The sequence below is a fragment of the Corvus kubaryi genome, unplaced genomic scaffold, assembly GCF_017639235.1.
Source record: "Corvus kubaryi isolate FWS band 111438036 unplaced genomic scaffold, C.kubaryi_AGA036_p1.0 124, whole genome shotgun sequence".
NCBI classification, from domain to species: Eukaryota; Metazoa; Chordata; class Aves; order Passeriformes; family Corvidae; genus Corvus; species Corvus kubaryi.
Genome location: NW_024580659.1, coordinates 1,051,715 through 1,074,196, shown reverse-complemented (window position 1 = coordinate 1,074,196; position 22,482 = coordinate 1,051,715). Strand labels below are relative to the sequence as shown.

Sequence of the window (22,482 nt, the reverse complement as noted above, 5' to 3'; positions counted from 1 at the left end):
TCAGTCCTTATTAACTTGGGACTTGGGATCTGCCACTGCTCATCTGTGTGCAGTAGAAACCAGGCCCACACTGAGGAGGATTTTGGTGTAAATTCTCCCAGTATCAAGGGCCATTTTTTTGTTAAAGGGCTTTTTGTCTTGTTTGAAAAGAATGGTCAAGAGTTTACCCTGTGTTCTTGGGGAGGATTTCTCTAAATAGAAAATGAATTCATCCATTTGGACTTTACCAAAGACTTTTACATTGAGTGGCTTTAAAGTATATTTAAAATGTTTATTTAAAAGCCAGCGTCAAATGATTTTTAACAAACTGTCTCAAGATAGAAGAAACTGACTTTTTGGAGTAACTGTATTGTTTATTTGTTGTATTGCAGTAGCACCTAGAGATCCCTACTGTGCTAAATGCAGAACAAACACAGAACAGAGCTGGTCCCTGCCCGTGGGAGCTCACAGCCTTCAGCTTGGGGTCAACCACAAGCTCCCGGGCTCTTGTGGGTCAGTGAGTCAAACCCACAGCTTGACCTCCCCATCACCCCCAACAAAGAACAGATCAAGTAGGAGGCAAGTTTCAGAGAGCTGAACAACCTGCCCTTTCCTGCTGTACACTTCTCCAACTGATTTTTCCCAAGGTGTAGTTACCAGGCCTGTGGCTGAGCTGTGTGGGCTTCCTGAGATCACTGCTGCTCCTTGGAGAGCCGTGGTTTCCTTGTTCCCAGTGTCCTCAGGCAGATAGAGGTGTTTGGATAAAAGGAAGCCTTTTCAGTGGTTTATCATTTATATTATTAAAAAAAAAGTTTCCTTTTTGCCTTCTAAATTTCCATTCTCATTCAGTACCTTCCCATGGTTGCTGCCATAGGGGGCAAGGGGGAAGGATATACCAAAAAGCAAACCTGACATCACACATGCACACTGTCAATCATCAAAGTATCAAAAACAAAGCTTGCAACAGCACAAACTTGTATAAATGTGGAGAGAGAAAAAAAAAAGGACACCGACTAAGCACATCCGGCCATCTTGTCCCTTTTGGCAGCTTTAAGATAGGGTGGAAGAAACCCATTTTTTGAGCTTGTCTTCTGGGTCACCATCTCATCCTTTTCCATCTTCTCTTCCAACACTCAGCTACAGCTGGGGGTTTGTCCACTCTGATTTACAGAGCCTTAGAGAGAGTCCCAGGGAGGGATGAACAAGGAATCCTTAATGTTCATTCATGCTAGAACAAGTCAGGGGGTCTTAGGGGCAAAATAACCCAAATGGTAATTTCTGTAGATCTGTTTGTTCCCTCCTCTACTCTCACTCGATGGCAAGGCTGGGAAGGTGATGGGATTCAGCAAATGCACAGGAAGGGGCAACTTGTCTGTGCTGGTTTGGGGCAGATCCCATCTGCTGTTTGTCCCTCGTGTCTGTAAAAGAGCAGGGGAAGAGCCATTGTGCCTCATCTGCAGGGGGTGAAGGGGATGGGGCACGAGAAGAAAACCCAGAGCCAAAAGCCTAATTATGGATAACAAACACACAAGGCAGAGCAGGGGAGAGGAGAGGTCTGGCCCTTGGCAAACAGAAACGTTGGATTGTGGTTTCCAGTGTGTGCTCCAGGCTGGAGCTGGCAGAAGCCATGTGGCCGGTGACTAATGCTGGCAGGAGCAGAGCACGCGGCAGTCTGGCACTGTGTGAGCAGGGAGGAAGGACAGCTCGTTCTGCTGAGGTGCCTCCAAGTGTTACCCCCAGAAATAAATAAATAAATATCCTGAAGCTGTGCGTGTCACTGGTGCAGCCCAGCAGAGCTGTCTCTGAGCCACTGCTCAAGGAGAGCCTGGTCTTGCCCTGTGTCTCAGGGAAGGGCAAGGTCAGGAAACAGCACTTTGAAAATACAAGCCAAACACGGGGTGCTCTGAAACCAAATCCTTCTGCCTGCATCTGAGAAAATTTGGTTTCGAATTACTTGTTTCTAAATGATGCATCACAAACTTCCTTTGGAGATGGAGAAGATGGGAAAAGAAGGGGATGAGTGCTCCCTGGCCCAACCTCACTATCCAGATCTCTGGTTAGAGCTCTCAAGGAAGAAGAGCTTCCTCAAAGAAGTCTCCTGTCCACAACGTGTGATGCAGCACACATCTCTGGGAGCTCCCACTGTGCTCTGAGGTTGTGATACCCTCTGTAGCTAAGGAAGAAAAATCAAATAGTCTTTACCTCTGTAGAGGTGGGTCTAGATACAGTCATCTGAGTCCCACATACCCCAGAAGCCTGGGAGAGCTTGGATGTTGATTCCTGTAACCTGTCACAGGGACAGGCTCAAACAGAAGCTGTTTGGATGTGAATCCAAATTCCCACAGAGCTTTGGCTGCCAGTTGGCTGGGAGCCTTTATGCGATCTCTAATTCCACAAAAGAAACAAAACAATAATAAAGTAAAAGGTGCTTTAAAAATACCATGAAGAGAGAAACTGCCATGGAAATAAATAGCAAAAATAACAACGTTAACATGTCCGGTGTCACAGCAACTCTGACGTTCAAGTAGTGTGGCCATGCCCACAGAGCTTCTCACAGCCACTGCCGGCACGGCCCAAGGGTCAGAGCTCAGCTGGTGCCCCGCTGCTCACTGAAGCAACCCACTCCTCCCTGGGGCTGGAATGGATGTGAAGAGAAGGGGAGAGGAAAGATGGATGCAGTCTCTGCTGATAATCAGGTTGTCACTGTGCCCACCTTTAGCGGGATGGAGACACAAAGTTCTCCTGGTTGTGTCTCTCTGTCGTCTGTGCCTGAGCGAGAACGGCCACGCCTCAGAGCTGGAAAGGATATTGCTTCAGGTAGTCCCCCATGCGCCGGGGCAGGGGCAGCTGCTCCACATCGGCCGTGCACTTGTTGATGCGCAGGCGGCACAGGTGCTGCAGGCTGGGAATGCTGTCCTTGCGGCCCAGCGGCCGGATCAGCTTCAAGTGTACTGCAGCTGCTGCCATCTCTTTCTGCAGGGGAGGTAGAGGAGACGGAGGCGGGTAAGGAGCCTCGGTCTTGCTTTCCGTCGTGCAGGACGTGACATAGTGCTGGATAAGACTGACCACATCGGGGAAGGCCAGGATGCGAGGTTTGGACAGGTAGTTGGAGTCCAGGCGGAACCTGCTGTCAGTGTATTCGATACGCACGTTGGTGGGCCCTCGGTTTGTCTTGACGGACAGTGTGAACAGGTAGCTGGGGTGGGTGCTGTCCCGCACCAGGAAGGTGCCCTCGGGCATCTTTTGCAGATGCTGCTTGGCCTCACTGGCGGTGATGGAACCCCAGTACCAACCTGGAAAAACATCCGAGAAAGAATTTGTTAAGCAAAGAACATATTACAGGACTGGCAGTATATTTAGGGAAGCCTTGAAGACAACCACATTCAGGGCCTGGGAAGCAACCAGAGCCAGAGTTGGCAAGAGCTTCAGAAATTAAGACCAAGTTCTAAGGGTTTCCTGCCTATGCTTGTCATTGCTGTGCTGGGGCTTGGGATGAGGCTGGCAGCTGCTGCAGCAGCTGCAGTTTACAGAGAAAAAGCAATTTGCTTTTTGCAATTCCTTCTCCCAATTCAGTTACAAAAGATAAAGCAATAAATTAGTTCATAGTATAAGTTTGTAGAGACTGCAGATACACTTGGTGTGTGCACAAGAGTCAGACATGGCTGTGACAGAAGCAGGTTCCTATCTGAAGTGGGATCAGGAGATTCTTCCTGGTGCTCAGGTTGTGGAGTTGCGTCCCTGCACCCTTCTGCCCCTGTGACTTTGCAATTGAGTCTTACCAGATTCTCGCAGGTAGGAGAAGGTTTTTGCAATGCAAAGAAGGTCTTCTTCAGGGTCCCGTGTCTGAGGTGGGTTGCTGTCTGGAACTGGAGCTGCAAGGGCAGGCGCAGACTCCTCCTGGAAGGCCATAACTGGGAGAGGTTGCATGATGGGCTCTGACAATTCCTCAATGCCCCTGAGTGACAGTCTCCTGATCTTTTCCTCCGCCAGCAAAGGATGAGGTCTGAAATGAAAGGCACACTCTGCTATTTCTCCTTGCCTTGAGATCAGTTGCAGAGTCTGTTCAGTGCATGCTACATTGTACTACAACGTGTTATGTTTTACAAACAGATCCTTAGCACAATTGTTTCTGAGAGAGGCAAGGGAGGAGGGAGGAACACAGCTAAAGATGAGTCCTTAGAAACAGGGAGCGAGTCGGCCCCTTTGGCCTTATAAAAGGTTGTCCGTCTTGCCATTTAGGAAAATTTTATCTGATATTTTTAGATGTTGCCTTCTAATACATAGTTTCAGGGACAGTAAGGTTTATAGCAGCATTACAGCTTCATTTACATGATTACAATGTTAGAGCATTTCTGTTTCTGCCAGTGGGATTGTCATTTACTGCAATATAATTAGAAGCAGAACTGGGAATAGCTTGGGTTTTGTCCTACCCACTTTCTGCTCAAGGATGACCTGATCCTAAATGAATCTGTCAGAACTCAGAGTGAGCCGATCGTGTAGGAGGACAATGGGAATTCTTGTTTTAGCCAAGCCTGTGCACTACACCCACCCCACCGTTCAACAGCTCGATGGAGAAGTCAGTGTGGCTGTAATCCCTGCAGGACTGCAGCAGGAGGAGGCTCTGCCATGGCCACACTGCTAGAACATGTATTCCCCTGTGGCCTAAAGTGGTGTAGCTACTCAGCATCTAAATGCATTTTCACAGAGCCTGGAGCTCTCATGGGTCATGGGTGCTCCTCCTCTGCAGCATGGAGATTCCTAAAAGAAAGCAGAGCTCCAGGGGAGGATGGATGCCAGAGGCCAGGGAAGCCTTCATTCCCGGGCGAGCTCCTGAGCAAAAATTAGTGTCTGTCCCGGTGTGTGTAGGCTCTTTGCCTCTGTGTCCCCTGTCCTGCTGCATGTCCTATGTTACATCCCCAACACACCTCAGATGTTCTTTCAGACACTTTAAAGAAAAGATGGCTGAGAGAAATACACTCAGTCCTCAGTGTGACACTGCCATAGCACTGCTGGAGCTGACGGTGATGGCACAGGGTGCAGCTACCTCCCCACATCACCGAAGAGAAGCAGGAGACTGAAGTCATAAGAGCTTCCCTTCGGATGTGCCTCCTTCCCTGTGCTCTATGTGAACAGGGACACATCGGGTACATAAATAAATGTGCTGTAAACTGATCTGCACCTGATCATAGCTGCACTCCACCACCTCAAACTACTGAGACTCAAGTCCAGAGAACAAGAAGAAGGGATGTGGGAGGAAAGTACATTAGAGAGAACCTGAGATCACCTTCACACCTTTTAAGTGAGAGCCATGATCAGTTCCACAGCTCTGCATTTCTAAACAAAATGTGGAGGTTTGGAGTAAAGTTTTGTAAAACCACTGGTAAATTGAAATCTACAGAGAGAGATTTCTTGCCCTTGCAATACATAGGAAACCCCCTGCTATTCTGTTGGTATTTAGGAAAGAACATTCTCTCTTTTTCGATGTGGCAAATCACATTTCAGAAGCAGGATAGCTGCTTGGCTTTCATGGCATCTAATCTATGTTTCTTAATTTCTATTAATGGTAGGAAGCCAGGCTGAATAAAAGTGATGGCTGGCCCTTGTCCTCACCAGGGACCCTTGGTCGCAGGACCTGCATTTTCAGGGGCTTTGACAGAACTGTGCATCTGGATATATTTTTATACCCAGAGATCATTGCTGGGAAAGCTCCAAGTTCTCTTTTAAATCCTCCTTGAGATACATTTATAGGTTTTGAGGGCTGCATTTTTCAAGATTTTTGGATGTCTCCCTCTTAATGTCATGGTCTTCACAAATGCCCAGCTACCTGTCTCCTTGGGGAAAGGAGATTCCCGATTCTCCATTACCCCCCTTTTTGCACAAGGAGGACCATAAACCAGCTCAGCTGCTTGGAGAATGGTGCAAATAACACCAAGGTCATGGATTTGATCCTCATATGGGTCATTCAGAGTTAGACTCAATCATCCTTGTGGGTCCCTTTCAACTCAGAATGTTTTGTGATTCTGATCTTTCCCTGTGCTGAACCTAATTAACAATTAGTGCTGTGCAAAGAGGGTGTTCCAAGCCTGCTGGCAGAGCAGTGTCTCCCTTATACCAACTGTTCCCTGAGCTGAAAATGACTGTGGCTGATAGTAAGGAAGATCAGTCCTGCACCATTCACTCCCTGGAACTCGAATACTGCAGTCCAAGTGCCAAATGTCTCTGAACTTATTTTCTGCTGGAAAAATTTTCTGGCCTACCCTTCCAGAAAGGTTTGGAACATCAAGAAAATTTTTCACAGCATGGAACTTCTTTTCTTTTTATATACCAACTTCAGAGAGGAAATCAGGAATTGGCTGAGAGACGGGGAAGGAAGGGAGAGTAGCAAAGATACACAGGGAAATGTCTGCCATAAATCAGGAGGAAAGTTTTACTTTCAAGGGCTGTACCAGCTCACAGTTCGGTCCTCCAAAACCCACATCAACTATGTAAATTTGTCAGTAGGTTTCTTTTACAGAGCCCATGTGCTTGAGATGAGGCTTCCCACTGTACTCATGCTCTGCTGCCTTACACTTTGTGCCACATGAGGCTGGAGGAGCCCAGACCCCGTGCAGGCAGTGTGAGGATCCTTCCACCAAAGCCAGAGAAGGGCCGGGCTCACACATTTCCTATTTTCCTTCTATACACCAGCCTTATGCCCCTACAAACCTTCCAGTGCATCTGTAGGCTCAAAGGAACATGGTGGAAGAGAGGAGAAGGATTCAAAATTTTGACAGACTGGGAGGTGCTGCTGTCTTAAACAACTGTACACAGGTTGAAGAAAGAAGAGCTGCTGCTGGGAGCAAACAGAGAAGCACAGGAAAGGGAGAGCAGAGGGATCAGCAAGTAATGGCACACTACAACTTTTAATGCAAAAACATTTGCAAGAGGGTTAAGAAGAGTTTTCTGGGATAAGGAGAGGCTGAAAAAGATTTGCTGACATGAAAAATTCAATGCTTTGGTGGCGCAAAGAAAGGATTTGCAAAAGAAAGAAAGAAAAGGAAAGTAGAGGAAAGATGTGGAGAATCAGGACTGAGTAGAGCAAAGTGTTTGTACAACAGCTGTGAGGAGGAAGCAAACAACCATATGAAACTTGGCATGTCTAGCTGGGAGTCTGGGTGCACTCTCGAGAAACAGCAAATGAACTTCCCTGTGCTTTGGCAGTTAGTGTTTCAAAAAGCCTTGGAATGGCAAGAAAGTTCAGGAGAATCAGATATGTCTTGACAGCATTTAGTGTTGGCTTTGTAGTTACTGTGCTGGATAAGTTAAACTTCATAACACAGCATAAACACTACAAGAAAAAGTGTGGAGCTGCTCTCCCTTCAGCCACATCCCAACACTCCAGTGGGAGCTTGGTCTGAATAGGACAGAGAGTATGGAGTCCAGGATACATGAAATCCTAGAGGATAATGAAAATGGAGCAATAAATAGTCTTCAAAATAGACATTAAAAGAAAAACATCTACATATCTGGCTCCATAACAAGTTCTTGGTGAGTAAGGGAAGCAGGAGCTCTGGTATGTTGACCCTGGAGAAAAGCTTCAGATACGGGTTTCCCAAAGGCCAAGCTGAAAACTGAATTCCCTTCACCGTGGCTATAGGAACTACAGCTGCAGACTGAAAATAAGAGTGAAAACAAGCCCCCTTGTGTAGTAGGAAATTAGTGGTAAGCACGAGCTCTCCGTGTCTGTGGAACAGATTCTGGGGGGGAAAATGGCAGAAAAATCCCCGTGCTTCGGTCATTGCAAGCAGACAAGGAAGATTTTCCTCTGAGGAAAATCCACCGTACACCAGAGCAATAGGAAATACTGACGTGATGGCTCAGACTGAAACAAATGCTCACAATTTCCAAGCATGCAGCATGTGTAAAAATAGCAGGAGATTCCTGCACACCAGGTATTCCTTAGTTGATGAACTGAGCTGGTCACAGGGACACTGAAGTGCCAACACATCAGTACTGATACCAGAGAAGGCACTTGGATGTCACCTGTTCTCCTGAATGCAGCTGTGGAACTATCCATGTGCCCCCTGTGGCTCTCTACAGAATGCTGCGTATGTGTACATACACTTAAGCTTACACAAAATTGAAATTATTTTAGCATGAATATCTTCTTAGAAATAGACCAAAGCACCTAAACTCCAGGGAAGTTTTTCCCTGTAAGCAGTTCGTTTCCAACAGGACTTTAGAGAGCACCTATGGTGTTGGGTTGGTGTCCACACTGGCACTGCATCCCCCACACTGAACAACACACTCCAAGTTGTTTTTACTCTCTCAAAAACTTTGAATACCATGTAGTGTTTCAGCAATAGAAAGCATGGAAATCAGGAATACTTTATAGTTACATGATTTTGGCCTTGGAATCTAAAACACAGACACATAGGACAGCCACACAGAACTCAGCACTCGGCCAGCCGAAGTCATTCCCATTCCATTACAGTCACACATGGCAACACACACGAGCTGAAAAACTGTCCCAGAGAACCTTCCTAATTACAATTATCAAAGCACAGCTTTTCACAGAAGGCTGCAAAGCATCTTACCCCTGAACACAGAGGATCATGTCACTCCCGGACCAAGGGAAAAGCATTAAGTCTTCAAGAAGGTGGGAAATGATTTCTCCTCTTCTTGCTTTCTTTGCTTCCCCGAAGCAGCGAGTTGAGCCTCTAGTTGGGGTTCACGGTGAGAGAAGGCTGGCGAGTCCCAGCAAACCCCTTCTGCAGGTTGTTTCAGACACAGGAAAAGCCAAGCAGAACACGAGCTGTCCGACAAAGACTTCAGCAACTTTGGCCGAGAAAAAGCGTGGGCTCTCAGTGCTTTAGAAAAAATAATGTATTCTTGTTCTGCTTTTCAGAAAACAGCAGCAAAAAAAAAAGTTTAAAAAAATAACCAGAGAAGAAGGAAATTACATGTATTTAAAGAGGAACTAATCTTCCTTCAGAGCACTCTGAAATAGTAATAAATAGGTACCAATAAATAAAATCTCCCCGAGTGCTGCAGGAAGAGCCGGAGCAGCGACCTGTCTCAGCGCTGGCTACGGAGAAGTGAAGCTCCGTGGAAGGAAAAAAAAAAAGCAAACCTCCTTAGTAATCTTTTGTGTGTCCCTTTTAATCTGTTCCAGGAAGTGAGGGATTCCTGGAATCGTATTGTGTTCGCATCACTCTTCCTATATCAGCCACGAGGGGGGGGGGGGGGGGAAAGAGAGAAGGTATAAATAGCTGTGTCCAGCACGGCCACGTCCATGCTGCCATGGCCGGGGGAGAGAGGGAGGGAAGGGGAGCGGAGCCCTCCCGGCGGGCGGGTGGGCGGGCAGGCGGGGGGGAGAGAGAGAGGGAGGGAGGGAGGGAGAGAGAGAGAGAGAGAGGGGGGGAGGGAGGGGAGGGGAGCGGAGCGGAGCGGAGCCGTGCGGGGCCGCCGCCGCCGCGCGTGTTCGCGGAAACGCCTTTGATCCATTTCCAAGAACTTTCCAGGAACGCGGGGCCGGCGCGCCCGGCGCTGCCAATGGGCGCCGCCGCCGCATGCGCGGGGCCCGCCCGGGGCGGGGCCGGCAGCGCCCACCGCCTCCTGCCCGGGCTTGTGCACGGCTCCCTTTGATTTACTCGCAGTTATGTGCCATTTTCCTCCTGTTTATTTTTAAGCATTTGTAGTTTTGCGGTGTCATTTTATGCTTCCCTTCCCCGGCAGTTTAGCATCCTCCCCGGGCTGGCGGCGCCTCTCCGGGTCGCTTGAGCACCGGTGCAGCGGGTGCTCGGGGAGGGGCCAGGCCGTGGGGCCGGAGGGGCAAACAGGGAATGGGGCAATTTCCAGTGAAACCTGGGGAGTAGGATGTGCTGTAGGGTCTGCTACTCTGGGCAGCGACTGTGTGGCTGGCACGTTGCATAGGTTGTGTTAAAGGGGTTGTCTTGGTCACCTGGGAGTCCTTTGAGAATCAGGTATCAGCTCAGCCGTCTCCTGGAAAAGCCTACGCCACCACCGTTTTGTCCTGCATTTATATATAGATCATTGTCAAGTTAAAATTTGGCAATCCAGGAAGAAATATTTCAGTTTCTTTTAGGGTTATTGAACCTTTTATTGTTGAACATTTTATAACAAAAGCTTTTGTTTTTTCCTGACATGAATTGCCACCTCTTCACTTGTCAGAGATAGGAAAGAATGAGAGTGGTCTGTCTGCCACCTCCATTGGAGTCGATTGAATACTTAAAAATATTAGTAATCATTGTGCCATTCAGAAGTGGAGGGGGCCGGGAGCAGAGGGGAAGGCAGGATGCTGATAAGGGTGAGGTTAGAAGGGTGTTCCCATGGGCATGAGTCTGAGAGCAGGCAGGCTGTGCTCGGCTCCTGACTCAGCCTTTTCACTCCCTGCAGTTTCATTTGGCAGCTGCTCAGCCTCCTGCACACTTCCATCCGTTTTCTGTCCTGAATCAGGGGCAGTGCAGTAATGAGTGCTGCTAATAATACCCAGCTATGCGAAGAGAGATGTGCTGAGGGCCATCTAAGTATCCCGAGTATCCCATCCATCTGAGTACTCTGAGGGCCATCTAAAGGGGATGGGAATGTCAGCCTGCAGGCACTCCTTGACCTCAGAAGCTCAGTTTGCTTCTGAGCCTAAGACAGACTTCAGCTCACGCTTTATCTGAATATGTGTAAATTCACAGGGAAGGCGAGTGGCTGGCAGAGGAATTTCAGTTTTCACCTTTCCCGTGGCACAGCAAGCACAACATTCAGACGACCATTCGGAGGCCCCGTTGTAGTCCTGGCTCAGGGTTGCAGGGGACACCTGCGTGCCTGTGCCCCTTCACATCTAAATCCGAGGTTGTTTAAACCTTCTGTCGGTGATAGAGCAGCACGATGGATTTGAACAGATCTAGGCTAGAGAGGTGGGAGCAGCTCTTGTCTCCTGCAAACCACAGTGAACCTGCACATTCAGAAGGTAGTTAACTCGTCGTCAGCCTCGGAGGGGACGCTGAGATCCCAGCTTGGTGTGCCGGCAGGAGCGCTGCAGCCTGGCTCCGGCAGTGAGGATATGTCTGCATCTTTTTTTTTCACTTAGAATTGGGCTCCATCTAGTGATCCTCGCCTGGAGGAGGCTTTTTGTGCAGACGCTGTGCTGGGGGCCGAGCAGCCATCTGTACCTCCGGCGCAGGGAAGCCACGCTCAGAACTGTGCAGAGGAAACATCCCCCGCAGAAGCGGGGTCTGCGCCGGCAGCTCTGCGCTGTGAGCGGCAGCGGCTGCTCCCAGTGCATGTCCCGCTCTCCTGCCGTGGTTTCCAGCCGCAGTGACCAGACCCGAGCCGCTCTGCTCATGGGTCCTACCGGACCCGGAGAGATGAGCATTGACTCGAAGTAGCTAATGCGTGTGAGCATCAATGAAAGGAGCTTGCATTTGCATTGGAAACTTCTTTAGGGGACCACCTCAAAAACATATCCGGGTTAATGCCTGGGCTGTTTTATCTACAAAGTCACTGATCGGTTTGAAGTCAGGAGCACTTAGCAGTGCTTCATCATTCTACATGAACGTTGTGCTGGTCATTGGCACTCCTCGGGCACACGACAATGCCCCAAGAGGGAACAGCACAGTGTGCCCGATGTGCTAGTGTCCCAGGCCTTGCACAGTCAATATAAATTGCTGCCATTCACACAAAGGAGTTGTTTAAACCCAGTTTATATTCATATAAACGGCTCTCCAGAGTTCTGTCTTGAAGAATTAGAACATTACAGAGGCAGTAGCAAGAAATAGTGTTGAGTGATATCATTGAGTGCTAGGCTTTAGTTATGAAAGGTATGAAAGAAAGCTCAAAGCTCGCAGTAAAGTCAGGGAAGAAAATCCAGAAATTATGAGGCGGTTAGTCCCTCCGGAAAGTTCACCGACACAACAGCACCATCTGCTGCTAAATGTGTGCTTGGGAAGACCGGTGGCCAGAGTCCCTTCCCGCTGCGGGTGCCACGCGGCTTCCGCTGTGCAGTTGGACATTCCTGTGATCTTGTAGAGTTGGTGTAAATGAAAAGTGACATCCAGAATCGTAACTTCCGAGAGGGGTCTGTGTGCCTGGGGACTGGATTTACCTTCACCAATAGGCTGAAAGACTGAAAGTCACCCCTTTGGTTACTTTGGCCCTTACCCTGAGCTGTGCTGTAAGGAATCGCACTGACCCAGCGTTACCAATAACAAGCAGCTGTTCCTTGTTTAGAGGGGCCAGCTCGTTATTCGAGCAGGACACACCAATTTCTGTAACCAACAACAGGTGGTGAACTTACTGTTGTGGTTTTGATTTCCCAGCCTCGTGAGGAACAATGGAGGAGTTTCTAGGGTGTGGGTGAGTTGTGCCATGGATACAGAGACATCTGAGCTGGCTTTATGAGAAGTAGGATGTGCAGAAAGAAATGGGTTTTATTTCAAGCTGTGAAAAATGCCCTGGGTTATTGTAAGGAACTCAGCATATTTGTTGTCCCAAGGCTTGTGGCATGTGGTGACCTAGAAGGTGATGGCAGTGTGGTGTCTCTTAGGGGTTTTGCTGCTTGATTTGGATGCTGTGTCTCTGCGAAAATTGTATTTCTGAGTGGCCTGGAAGGCCACCCCAGGACTACCAGGCAATGCTGTCATACCCATTAGTTGCAGGATGTTTCAGTGAAAGAGATTAATTTCTTCTGCTCCACTGCAGCATAAAATGAAGCACCATCTCCTGTAGACAGAATAGAAGGGGTTTTTTTGCTTTTGATTTATGATTCTTCTGTGAAAAAATTTATCTTTTTTTCCCTCTCTGCTGAAATGGAAATGCCCAACTGGTGTCTCTCTGACTCCCCCATCAATAAGCTGTGGAGGAACATGGATGGAGCCTCCCCAAACCTTCTCAATGACCAAGACAAGGTACCTGTAATAGGGTGTCTGAGGCCAGGCATAAAAAAGCAGCATTTCTATCCTCATCTGTATTTCTATAGGAAAATACCTACTATGTGCTAACATGGAGGAATTAATCTTGAGGAACAAACTCAGGTACTAGGACAGGCTCTCCAGATGGTGAGAGTGGTGTTCGTGAGACTTTGCTTTCCTTAACTAGAAGCTGCTTCATAGCCAGAATTTAAATTCCTCCTGGAAACCATGTTATAATCCCAGGTTAGGACAGAGGGTGTTGAGAATTGAAGAGATGTTGTTCTAGCAACAAAGCATCAGTAAAGATCATTGCCTGTGAAAGAGCTTTATAAACCTGGTTTTGTGTCAGCCGGGAGAGAAAAGAGCTAGGCTGTTTGCTGATGAGCTTTTTGAGTTTGGCTTTTTTCATGCTTTTTGATAAATCCGAGACAGACACCTCCAGAGCAGAGCCAAAAGACAGGCAGAAAAACATGCATATAGTTTGTGTTTCAGACCACTGTGTACATGACAGACTAAAGTAAAGATCCTACAAGAGGCTGCTTTTGTTCTCCTTCATATCAAAATATTACTCTGTAGAGCTGCCCTTTCTGTCTTCTAATATCATAGATGCAGTTTCTGAAGAACTTCCTGGGGGATTTAATAAGGTTGTTGCAACCTCCCAACCAGACAAAGCCATGTCCTCACTTCAACCTAACAGTACAGAGGATTTTCTCTTTGGTGACATCTATATAATAGCATGGATTTCTCATAACAGCAGGAAAAAAGAGAGCTGTTACTCAGAGGAAGCAAAGTTTCAGAAAAACAAGTGACTAGTTTTCAGCTGATAATCTCTTTATCATAGCTGATGGGATTTCCATGAGACATTGCTATCAAAGGGCTGACCTCCAAGCAAATCATAAATATTTTGTATATATTGTATATATATATTTTATATATTGTGTATAAGGAAACTGAGGTCCCTGTAGCATTCAGGTATCACTCCTCAAGATATGGCATCCCTCAGAGAACATTTGATGACATCAGCTTTCCTAGCTCTCCAGATGACAGCAAACTCAGTTATTTCATTTCGGTTTTATTAAGAAATGAGACATTTGAAAGTCTGAAATGGCTTTGATCCCAGTTATTGAATTGCTAGAGCATGGCAAAGAGGCAGCGAAAATACCCAGTGGAATAGCCAAAATTAACCTTCTCTGTTTAAACAGAGTGGTGCTGTCTGTCTGTAAAGCAGGTATCTGTGATATCTAAGACATGATAAAACCAGGGAGAACATATCCAAACTGTGTGCTGGCTAAAATAAGAAGCTTCACCAGGTGAAGACACTGGTTAGAGGAAAGGGGCTGCTGCTCCAAAGCTTGTTGAAAGAACAGGGCCTTAATATTTGCTGTTTTCTCCTATAAGCTGTTTTTTTGAGACAAAGCAGGCACAGCTGAGCTACCAAATTCTCTTTTGAAATTTAAGTTGTTTTGCGTTGTTGCTGTTGGGGACTTCTGGTAAAAATAGGATTAATGTTTAATTTACAGTTTTAGGGATTTTTGTGAAGATGAAAGAACTTTTGCTGTAGTGGGCTTTTAGCCTGTAATAGTACTGTTTTGGGGTTTTTTTTTAACTTCAAAAAGCAAACATCAATGAATAAATAAAAATATCTGTTTGAATGAAAAATGTCCCCTGGCTCAACAAACTGCAGTGAGCCTGTCAGTGTATTCCCCATCAGCATCTCCAGAGGATGCTAATGGAGCTCCACCTGCCACGAGCACAAAGAGAAGCTTCAGGAGCTGTTTTTTATTTTGGGGCCATCCTTGTGTAGAGTGAGGCTGTCTGATACTTGGGCTGGTGCTAGAAAGGCTTTTTAGGAGTTTATGGTGGTTGAAATTAGCAGAGGGTTGATGTAAGGCCTTATTAACAATGATTCACACTGGGTTTTTAAGGTGTTTGCCCTGTTTAAACTTATTACTGGCTACTGGTAAAATGATGAACTTTGCCAAGAGCATGTCCAGGCAGTATCAGGTGGTGAACCCAAACAAGCTTTTCATCCAGTGAGATACCCAGTGACTTGAAAAATGTGTTTTGTATGCTCCCAGTTTAACTCTTTTCATCAGGAGACTGCTCATAACTGACACATGTAGAACCAACTGATTTCACACATCCTGTCTTATTCCCTCATCTTTCCTCCTTGCTTTCCATGCACAGCTTGTTTTTTTAGAAACTCATTCTTGTAATAGTTAGAGTCAGTTTCTTAATGAAATTCCTTACTTCTGACACACTGTAAAAAATAGCAACCCTTTATGTAGACAGCTGCTTGGAATTTTTGCAACGTTTAATATTTCCTAGAATAGAGTCATAAATTGCCTTTCTACCAGCTTCAATGAGCTAGTCAGTGTAACTCCTACTTGCTTTGGGCAGCCATAGGCTTTTGGGTGAGAGTTACATGGAAAGATCCAAAGTGGGGCCAGTAATGGGAGCTACAGATGGATGTGAGCAGGTATGTTTTTCAAATTAAAAAATGCAGAAGAGAGCGGAGAGATCTAGAAGTTTTCTGAAGGGTCTGGCTCCCAGTGACTGAGTACTGAGAAGAGGACTAATAGTTACTTGTTGCAAAGAGAAAGAAATTACCATCCAGGACGAACAGATCAGCAAACACAGGCAGAAGCCATGGGAAGGAAAATCAGAGCAAGCTGGTGACTGGAGAACCATGTTATTGAAGTTTTGCAACCTGGGAGCTCAGAGTTACATATACATTCTCTCAGACTACCACAGTGGGAGGTGATGCAAAGATTAAGAAGGCTGGCAGCTAAACCTGAAAAAGTTGGAAATAGCTGTTTTCCTCAGGGATTTGATTAGCCCAGAATAGGTGAACTGAATCAGGGAACCAGGCCCTCCAGCAGCTGAACTGCTGAAAGCCTGGAAGGGAAACCTGAGGCAGAATAGCTGTAGCGTCACATCACATGGTGATGTACTGCGGATCTGCATCCTGCTAAGTTGAACTACTTTTTATTCCCTGGAGAAAAGGCTCATTAGCCCTTTTAATTATTTTCCTAACCGCTAGAACTCCAGATGCCATTATGTTACGTAAAATGACAAATGTATTTTTAACTTGTAAAGCATGTGAACTTTAAGCTCCTTCCAGTGATACGAATACAGCTCCATTTCAATGCATGACTCATCTTCACATGTAGGGAAAAAAGCTCAGCATTTCACATCCCTGGAACCACACTCTGTGCACCAGGGATGAGCGACAGTTGCTGTGGGAACCATCACTTTTAGTATCCTGACTGTGCATCCGAAAGTGCCGGGAAACACTGGCCGCGTCTTTGGTCGTGTTTAGTGACTGCATATAGTGAGAGCACCCTTTCGGTAGCCAAGCGCCTGAAGGCTCATTGCCCGCTGTCGAGTCTCATTGCAACAGCCTGTTTAACACAGGGCTTGGAGCGAACGTGGCGGTTCTTCCCAGAGGAGGCACCGGGGGAAGGGCCGGCGGTGCCACCGCGCGGGCGCGCTGCGGTACCAGCCCGGAGCTGCCGCCACTGAAGCCTTATTTGCCCCCTCTATCAGGGCCGTTTACCCCGATAAATTAATATCGTGCTTAAAGTCACCGTCCTAAATCACCTTAAAATCACCGCGGGGGTTGTTCCCCACCAGGGTTGTTCAGGGGAACCCGAACAGTGGAACCTGAACACGAGACAGCTCCCGCTCCCCGCTCGGGCCCGGCCCAGTCCCCGCCGGTTGTCGGGGGCTCGGGCCGGTCCCGCCGCCGGCAGCCCGGCGCGGCTCGGGGCGGGAAGGCGGCGCGCACCTGCCCGGGGCGGCGGGGCGGACCAAGGCAGAGCCCGCCTTCCCCGAGCCGCTCCGGGAAGCCTCGGCTGGGGCCGCGCCGCCACAGGCAGGTAATCGAGCTCCGGCGTGGAGCTGCCCCCGCCCGGCTCCCGCCGCCGACACCCCCCGCTCTCCCGGCTTCGCCTCAGAGCTTTCCCGCCCTCCGCCGCCGCCTCAGCGCGGGGGGCTGAGCGAGCGGCCCTTCTGCTCGTGGTAACGGGGCTGCTGGCACCGGGACCCGCCCCGGGGATCCCCCTCAAGTCCCCAGCGGGACCCGCTCGGCTTTGGGAGCCACGCCATGGCATCTCCACGGACTCCAGTTTTTGGGTGGTTTGGTGGTCCCTGCCCCTCTCCTGTGGACCCAGGCAATTAAAGCACTGCCCCAGGGTTCGGTGCCTACCCAGGCAGTGCCGTTCTGGGGTTCAGTCCAGGTATTCCTGGTTCTCTTGCGTAATTCGGGAGTGTCGGGATGAGGCAGGGGACCATCGTGAGGATTTCTACATAAAACATTGAGGCAACAAGTGGTTGATGCGGGTTTATAAGCTTGAAGCTCTGTTCTATTTTACAGAGCTTAGCTGTAGTGGGTTATTCCAAGACTCAGCAGTTACTCAGTTACTTTTTGTTACAGTAAAAGCAGTGATTTATACCTGCAGACTGAGAGCTGTGTCTTGGAGCTGGGGTGACTGGTTTGTAAAGGCAAAGTGTGCTTTCCTGAGGTGACCCTCCGCTTCTGTTCTCTCTAGCGCCTGGTCGTCTTGTTAAAAACAAGAGAAAAGCAGTGAGGTGGGACAACAGTTAGTTGACATCAATTATTAACACTTATTTACATTTTTACTCAGGACTCAATGGCGATCAAATGGACTGTTTGAAGCACTGGTTTTGATTGCTTAAGAGAAGGGACTCTGCTGAGGATACCCCACAGGAATCTGTCGGGTATCTCTCTCATCCCAGGCTCTTCCCTGATATGGAACAAAGTGAAGGTGAACAGCAATCCCAGGCAGAGAGTCATGTGGAGAGCAAGAGCAGTGTGAAATCCTTGCCTGGGGGAACAGCCCATGTCAAACTAGAGATAAAAAAACATGCAGTTACAGATGACTACAAACTCTCCAAACGTGTGCTAGGGCTAGGAATCAATGGCAAAGTACTGGAGTGTTTCAACAAGGAGACAGGCCAGAAATGTGCTTTGAAGGTATGTGTGTTTTGTCTTTTTTTCCTTATTTATGGTTTGGAGGCCAGAGTTCGCTCCCAGAACGCTGTAAAAGCTACTTTTTCTGTTGCTTACCTTTCACAAAGAGGTGAAGAATCTGAATATGTGGAAACATTTGCTATTGCAACACTGGAGTCTCAACTTGAGCCTTTTCCAGAATATTCTGTGTAGTTTCCAGAATAACGTTATCAGCTGTGAAATTCTCGTGTTCATATTTAAAAGACAAAAAAGCGGGGGAGAGAACCGTGTCTTGGTGTGTTCTGGGAGAAAACTTGCTAGATTTTGAATGAATATATTATGCAATACTCATGAAGGAAACTATTTTGGATCTTGTGCAAAGAATAGGCCTAAGCTGTGAAATATTTAAATGTTCATTGATCTTCAGTCTTTCCTCTGTTTGAAGACTTTTCTTAAGAAACATTTCTAGTTGTTCATTTATTTTCCTACTTTATTTTTGCAATCCGTTTACCAAAGGATGTTTCCTGTGAAAGCACTGATTACACCAGTAGGGCAAGTGAGTTTAGTAGATATTTATGGTGATAAGTACCACTTAAATAAATGGAGCAATAAGCGTTCATTAGAGAACATAAAGCTTACTTGCCTTTTGTTCTACAGCTTTTAAACTTGAAAATTTCCCTGATGCTCTTAAACCACATTGTTAGGGGGGAAAAAAAGCAGCCTAAATGAGAGCCAGGTGGTTCAGTAGGAGAGAACGAGAACCAGCTGAAGTAATTGCCATGAGAATTACTTAAGGATGTTACAGATGCCTTGCTGATGTTAATCTGATGGGTCAAGGAGGCTCTCAGGTATCCTTTTTCTTAAACACACTGCATGTGTATTGGGATCAGGGTGGATCTGCTACTGGTCACCTGTAGGGCTGCCAAGGCCTGGAGATGGTCTCTACCAAACAAAACTGCTGTCCCCACCAAAGCTTTTGCATTTTGGTAGAGAAGCCTGGAAATACCTGGCAGCTTTGGGTATTAAAAAAAAATTTAATAGAGGAACTAGAAAAGCTTACAGTACAATAATTTGCTGATTAATTCATGTGTTTCCAACACTCTCGTGTACTTTATCACACTCTTTTGTATTAGCTCCACGTAGCTGATTCACAGAAGTTTATCATGGGGAAACTGGAGGTTTTGACATCAGACTGCAGGTACTGGGGTTTTGCACCTGCCTAGGGGAGTGTCAAGTTTTTGCAACTCTGAGGTGATCCATTAATCAGGTCCTTCTGGAGTGCTAGTAGCATTAATTTCTAAACTTAGCATACTGTGATAAAGGATAATAGTTAATGCTGAAGCTGATCTGCTGTTTCTGAAGAGTTCATGGCTTTGTTGCTGGTTAGAGATCACTCATACTTCAAAGGTTTTGTAGTCAGAAAGGCTGGAAGCATTTTAAATCAGAAGCTGCCATCCCAGAGGACAATCCAGTAGCAACAAGTATGTTCCAGAGCAAATTTGGTAGCTTTGGAATGAAGTAGGAAATAGATTCCAATGGATATTAGCATGTGGAAAATATTTTTTTTATTTTAGCCCTCAGAGATGGGGAGAGGGGAAGAGAATGGAAACTGCTGTGCCCTGACAGAATGTCTTCTGCTTGATGGGTTGGAGGAACCTATGGTGGAGTCTCTAATACCTGTTTCTGTTTAGCACTGATTGAGTTGGCTGATTTTTTCCAGAACTTTTAATATAAGTTAAGGACCAAAGTTCCACTTCCCCAGTCATTACAGGTCAGCAGTGGCTGATACATCACTGAGCTTACCCTGTACATGTGTTTGTCATCCCCTTTCCCTTCCAACTGTGGAATGTGTGCACTTTTCTTCTGAAAGGGACAGAAGTATGGCAGCAATATTAAGATGTTTATGAGTTCTCTAGGGAGTCTGAATGGCAGGTAATAGTTTGCTGCTTGCATGTGTGTATTTATCATTGTTATGGGTTTAAGTGCTGAATAAAAAGTTAAACATGCAATTAAGTAAAACTGCCAGCAGCCCAGAGAGAATCCGCTGCTCTCTGCAAAGATGGGCTAGTGAAAAGATTACCCAACAAGGAGGGATAAAAACTGCTTGGTTAATTGGCAAGAATAGAAAGATCTTTTCCCAGCCCTGAAGATATTTGCAAGGATGAAAATATTCAGAAGAAGTTTTTTCTTTGTTTCTTGTGGAACCTGAACTGGGCCACACAAGTCCCAAACCTGCTCCAGATGACACTTCAGAGCAAATCATCCAGTCAAAGCAGTTACATAAAAGGGACAAGAAACTTGGGAAAAAATATTCAGAAACAGCTTCAGAGCAGAATTCTCTGTGTCAGGACAACAGGGCCTTGCCACTGCTCATTCTTCTCAGGTGTGATGGCAGGGTTATCATTCACTTACAGGAATAGAAAGTGGAGGCTGATGAAGCTGTCACAGAACAAACCCAACTGGTATGACAGGTAAAGAGAAATGGAAGACTGAACTGCAAGTTGAATGTGAAAAAAAAGGCATGCTGGATGGATTTTTTTCTGGAGGTTGCTTGCACATATTCATTGAGATTTATGTATATTTGTGGACAAATACTTCAGGCATGAGAGTGCTTGCTGTAACCTGCTCCTGGGAAAGGAAGAACATCACTCCTGCTGCTGAAGATAAAGTGTAATAGGCTGTTCCCCTTCACATCAAACTTGCCCATTAAAGCAGCTCCTGACTGGGCAGATGGCACTGCTTTCTGCCTGCAGGTTTTCTTTTAAATGGGAACAGAGCCAGCACTGCCAGGATCTGGATAGAAATTACTCAATGGAAGGAATTTTAACAGAGGTACTCAAGAGGAAAGGGCTTGAACAGGCAAAAATATTCATCCCCAGAGCCATATGTCAGTCAAGCACTCCATGCTGTAATTGGGAGGTCCCTGTTATTGCTGTTAGTCTACATCCATAATTGGAACTGGTTAGAATTTCACTAATCATTTTAGAGTGGGAAAACACAATACATCCTTTTGAAAATACTGCAGGGCTTTGGTTATTTTCCTAAAATACTGTGTAGCTTAGTTTACTCTGCTTGGCATTGTGATTTGCTGCCCAGTTTTACAATGTGCTGTCAGCTTTGTTTCTGTTAAATTGAAATGCCACACGCATTGCTGTCCTACTCCAGAAAATCTCATCTGGTTTCTCACTTAGACACATAATGACATTTTGGCTGAACAGCACTGTTTCCAAATAGTGAGAACATGGGGATTTAGAAAAGTAGAAGCATAAACAAAACTGCTGTGCAGGACTGTGGCCTTCTAGAAGGCAACTATGTTTTGGTCTCTGTCTCCCTTACAAATAGAAGACCTTCTCAGATCTCTTTCCATAGTTGATCCAGAAATAGCTGTCAAGTGAAGTCTAGTCACTTCTATTTTTATCTCCTCTCTGCCAGCCTGCCCCCTTCCGTTCACTTTACCTTTTGGAGCTTTAAGGCAAATTTAACCTCCACTTCTTTAACCCTGACATCAGCCCAAGTGTTCTCTGCTGGTGTTTGCACTCCTCACTGTTTTTAGAGAGAGGAGACCAAAACAGCTGGTTACCTGTGAGGATAAATGTGAACTCCTGGGACTTGTCTTCCATTAAAAAAACCCCCAACCCACAGCTCCTTGTTCTTTCTTTTCTTCTCCCTCATTTCCTTTTTGGCACAAATTCCTGCTAAGTGGTGTCAAAGTAATACTTCAATGTATTTGATGATCTCCTTTATTTTTGTGGAAAATGGTAGGAAGGGCTCAGAGCTGGGATTAAGAAATAATAAGAATAGAGAGAGCAGAGAGGTAGAGAGTCTTCTGCAGGGTATTGGGGCTTCTTTGCACCTGCAGTTTCAGGATTTTGGTGGATGTTTCAGGATGTAAAAACAGTGTTACATGTTAATCTTCAGTAAACAGATGGTGCTTCTTTCCAGAAGGAAAGGAAGGACAGTTCAGGCATAGGCACAAAACAAAGACCTTTGGAACTTCAGAAAAGCCAAGTCCATTGGTTATGGGTGCATTGGTACTTTTAGGATGAGTAACTCCTGAGTAGCAGAGGTAAAATGCTTCTCCCCTAAGCACTGGACACATTCCCTGTATACTGCAGGTGCCTCCAGCCACCTGACACTTCCAGGTTAAGGTGGAGTGTATGAATGGACCTGCTACTTCATGGAATTGTTCAGGTTGGAAAAGACCTTAAAGATCATCAGGTCCAACCGTTAAGCCAGCACTGCCAAGTCCACCACTGAACCATGTCTCCACGTGCCACATCTACACATAGACCTTATCCTCTAGAATAAATAGTGAGTTAAGCCATCCCGTGCCTCATGGAAAATGTGTTGTGCTGCTGAGTGCCAGCAGAAAAGTGACTTTAACTTGCTGATTTGAAGACAAATAGGCTTAGCCCAAATGTTAAATAAAGCAAAAAGCAAACAAAATTGAACACCCTCTTTGCCTTTTAGGTTTAAAGAATGTTTAGTGAATGATAGAAATGATAATTGTAGAGTAGGAGTCTCTGCTGTTACGCATAACAGTATTAGCATAACTTTCTTCTCAGAAGGAAAGAAAACAGGTAATAGAGAAACAAATTTTGCAAAAAAAGTTCTTCCTGAAGTGAT

At 46.4% G+C, this 22,482-nt stretch overlaps 2 protein-coding genes across 3 annotated transcripts in view; one reads left to right on the top strand and one right to left on the bottom strand.

The window, feature by feature from the left end:
- Positions 1-246: 246 nt before the first annotated feature.
- On the bottom strand, positions 247-9,318 carry CISH (cytokine inducible SH2 containing protein). Its single transcript, XM_042018757.1, has 3 exons — positions 8,556-9,318; positions 3,759-3,982; positions 247-3,272 (listed from the first exon to the last, which is right to left on the bottom strand). Exons 1-3 carry the CDS (start codon positions 8,600-8,602, stop codon positions 2,770-2,772), a joined length of 774 nt encoding a protein of 257 aa, XP_041874691.1. The 5' UTR covers positions 8,603-9,318; the 3' UTR covers positions 247-2,769.
- Positions 9,319-16,670: 7,352 nt separating this feature from the next.
- Positions 16,671-22,482, top strand: part of MAPKAPK3 (MAPK activated protein kinase 3) — a 47,401-nt gene continuing 41,589 nt past the window's right edge. Inside the window, exons 1-2 of one of the 2 annotated variants that reach the window (XM_042018735.1) lie at positions 16,671-16,762; positions 17,531-17,880. In XM_042018735.1, the coding sequence (XP_041874669.1) occupies positions 17,656-17,880 (225 nt within the window). In that variant the 5' untranslated portion in view covers positions 16,671-16,762; positions 17,531-17,655. The other variant, XM_042018744.1, reaches the window with a different exon arrangement.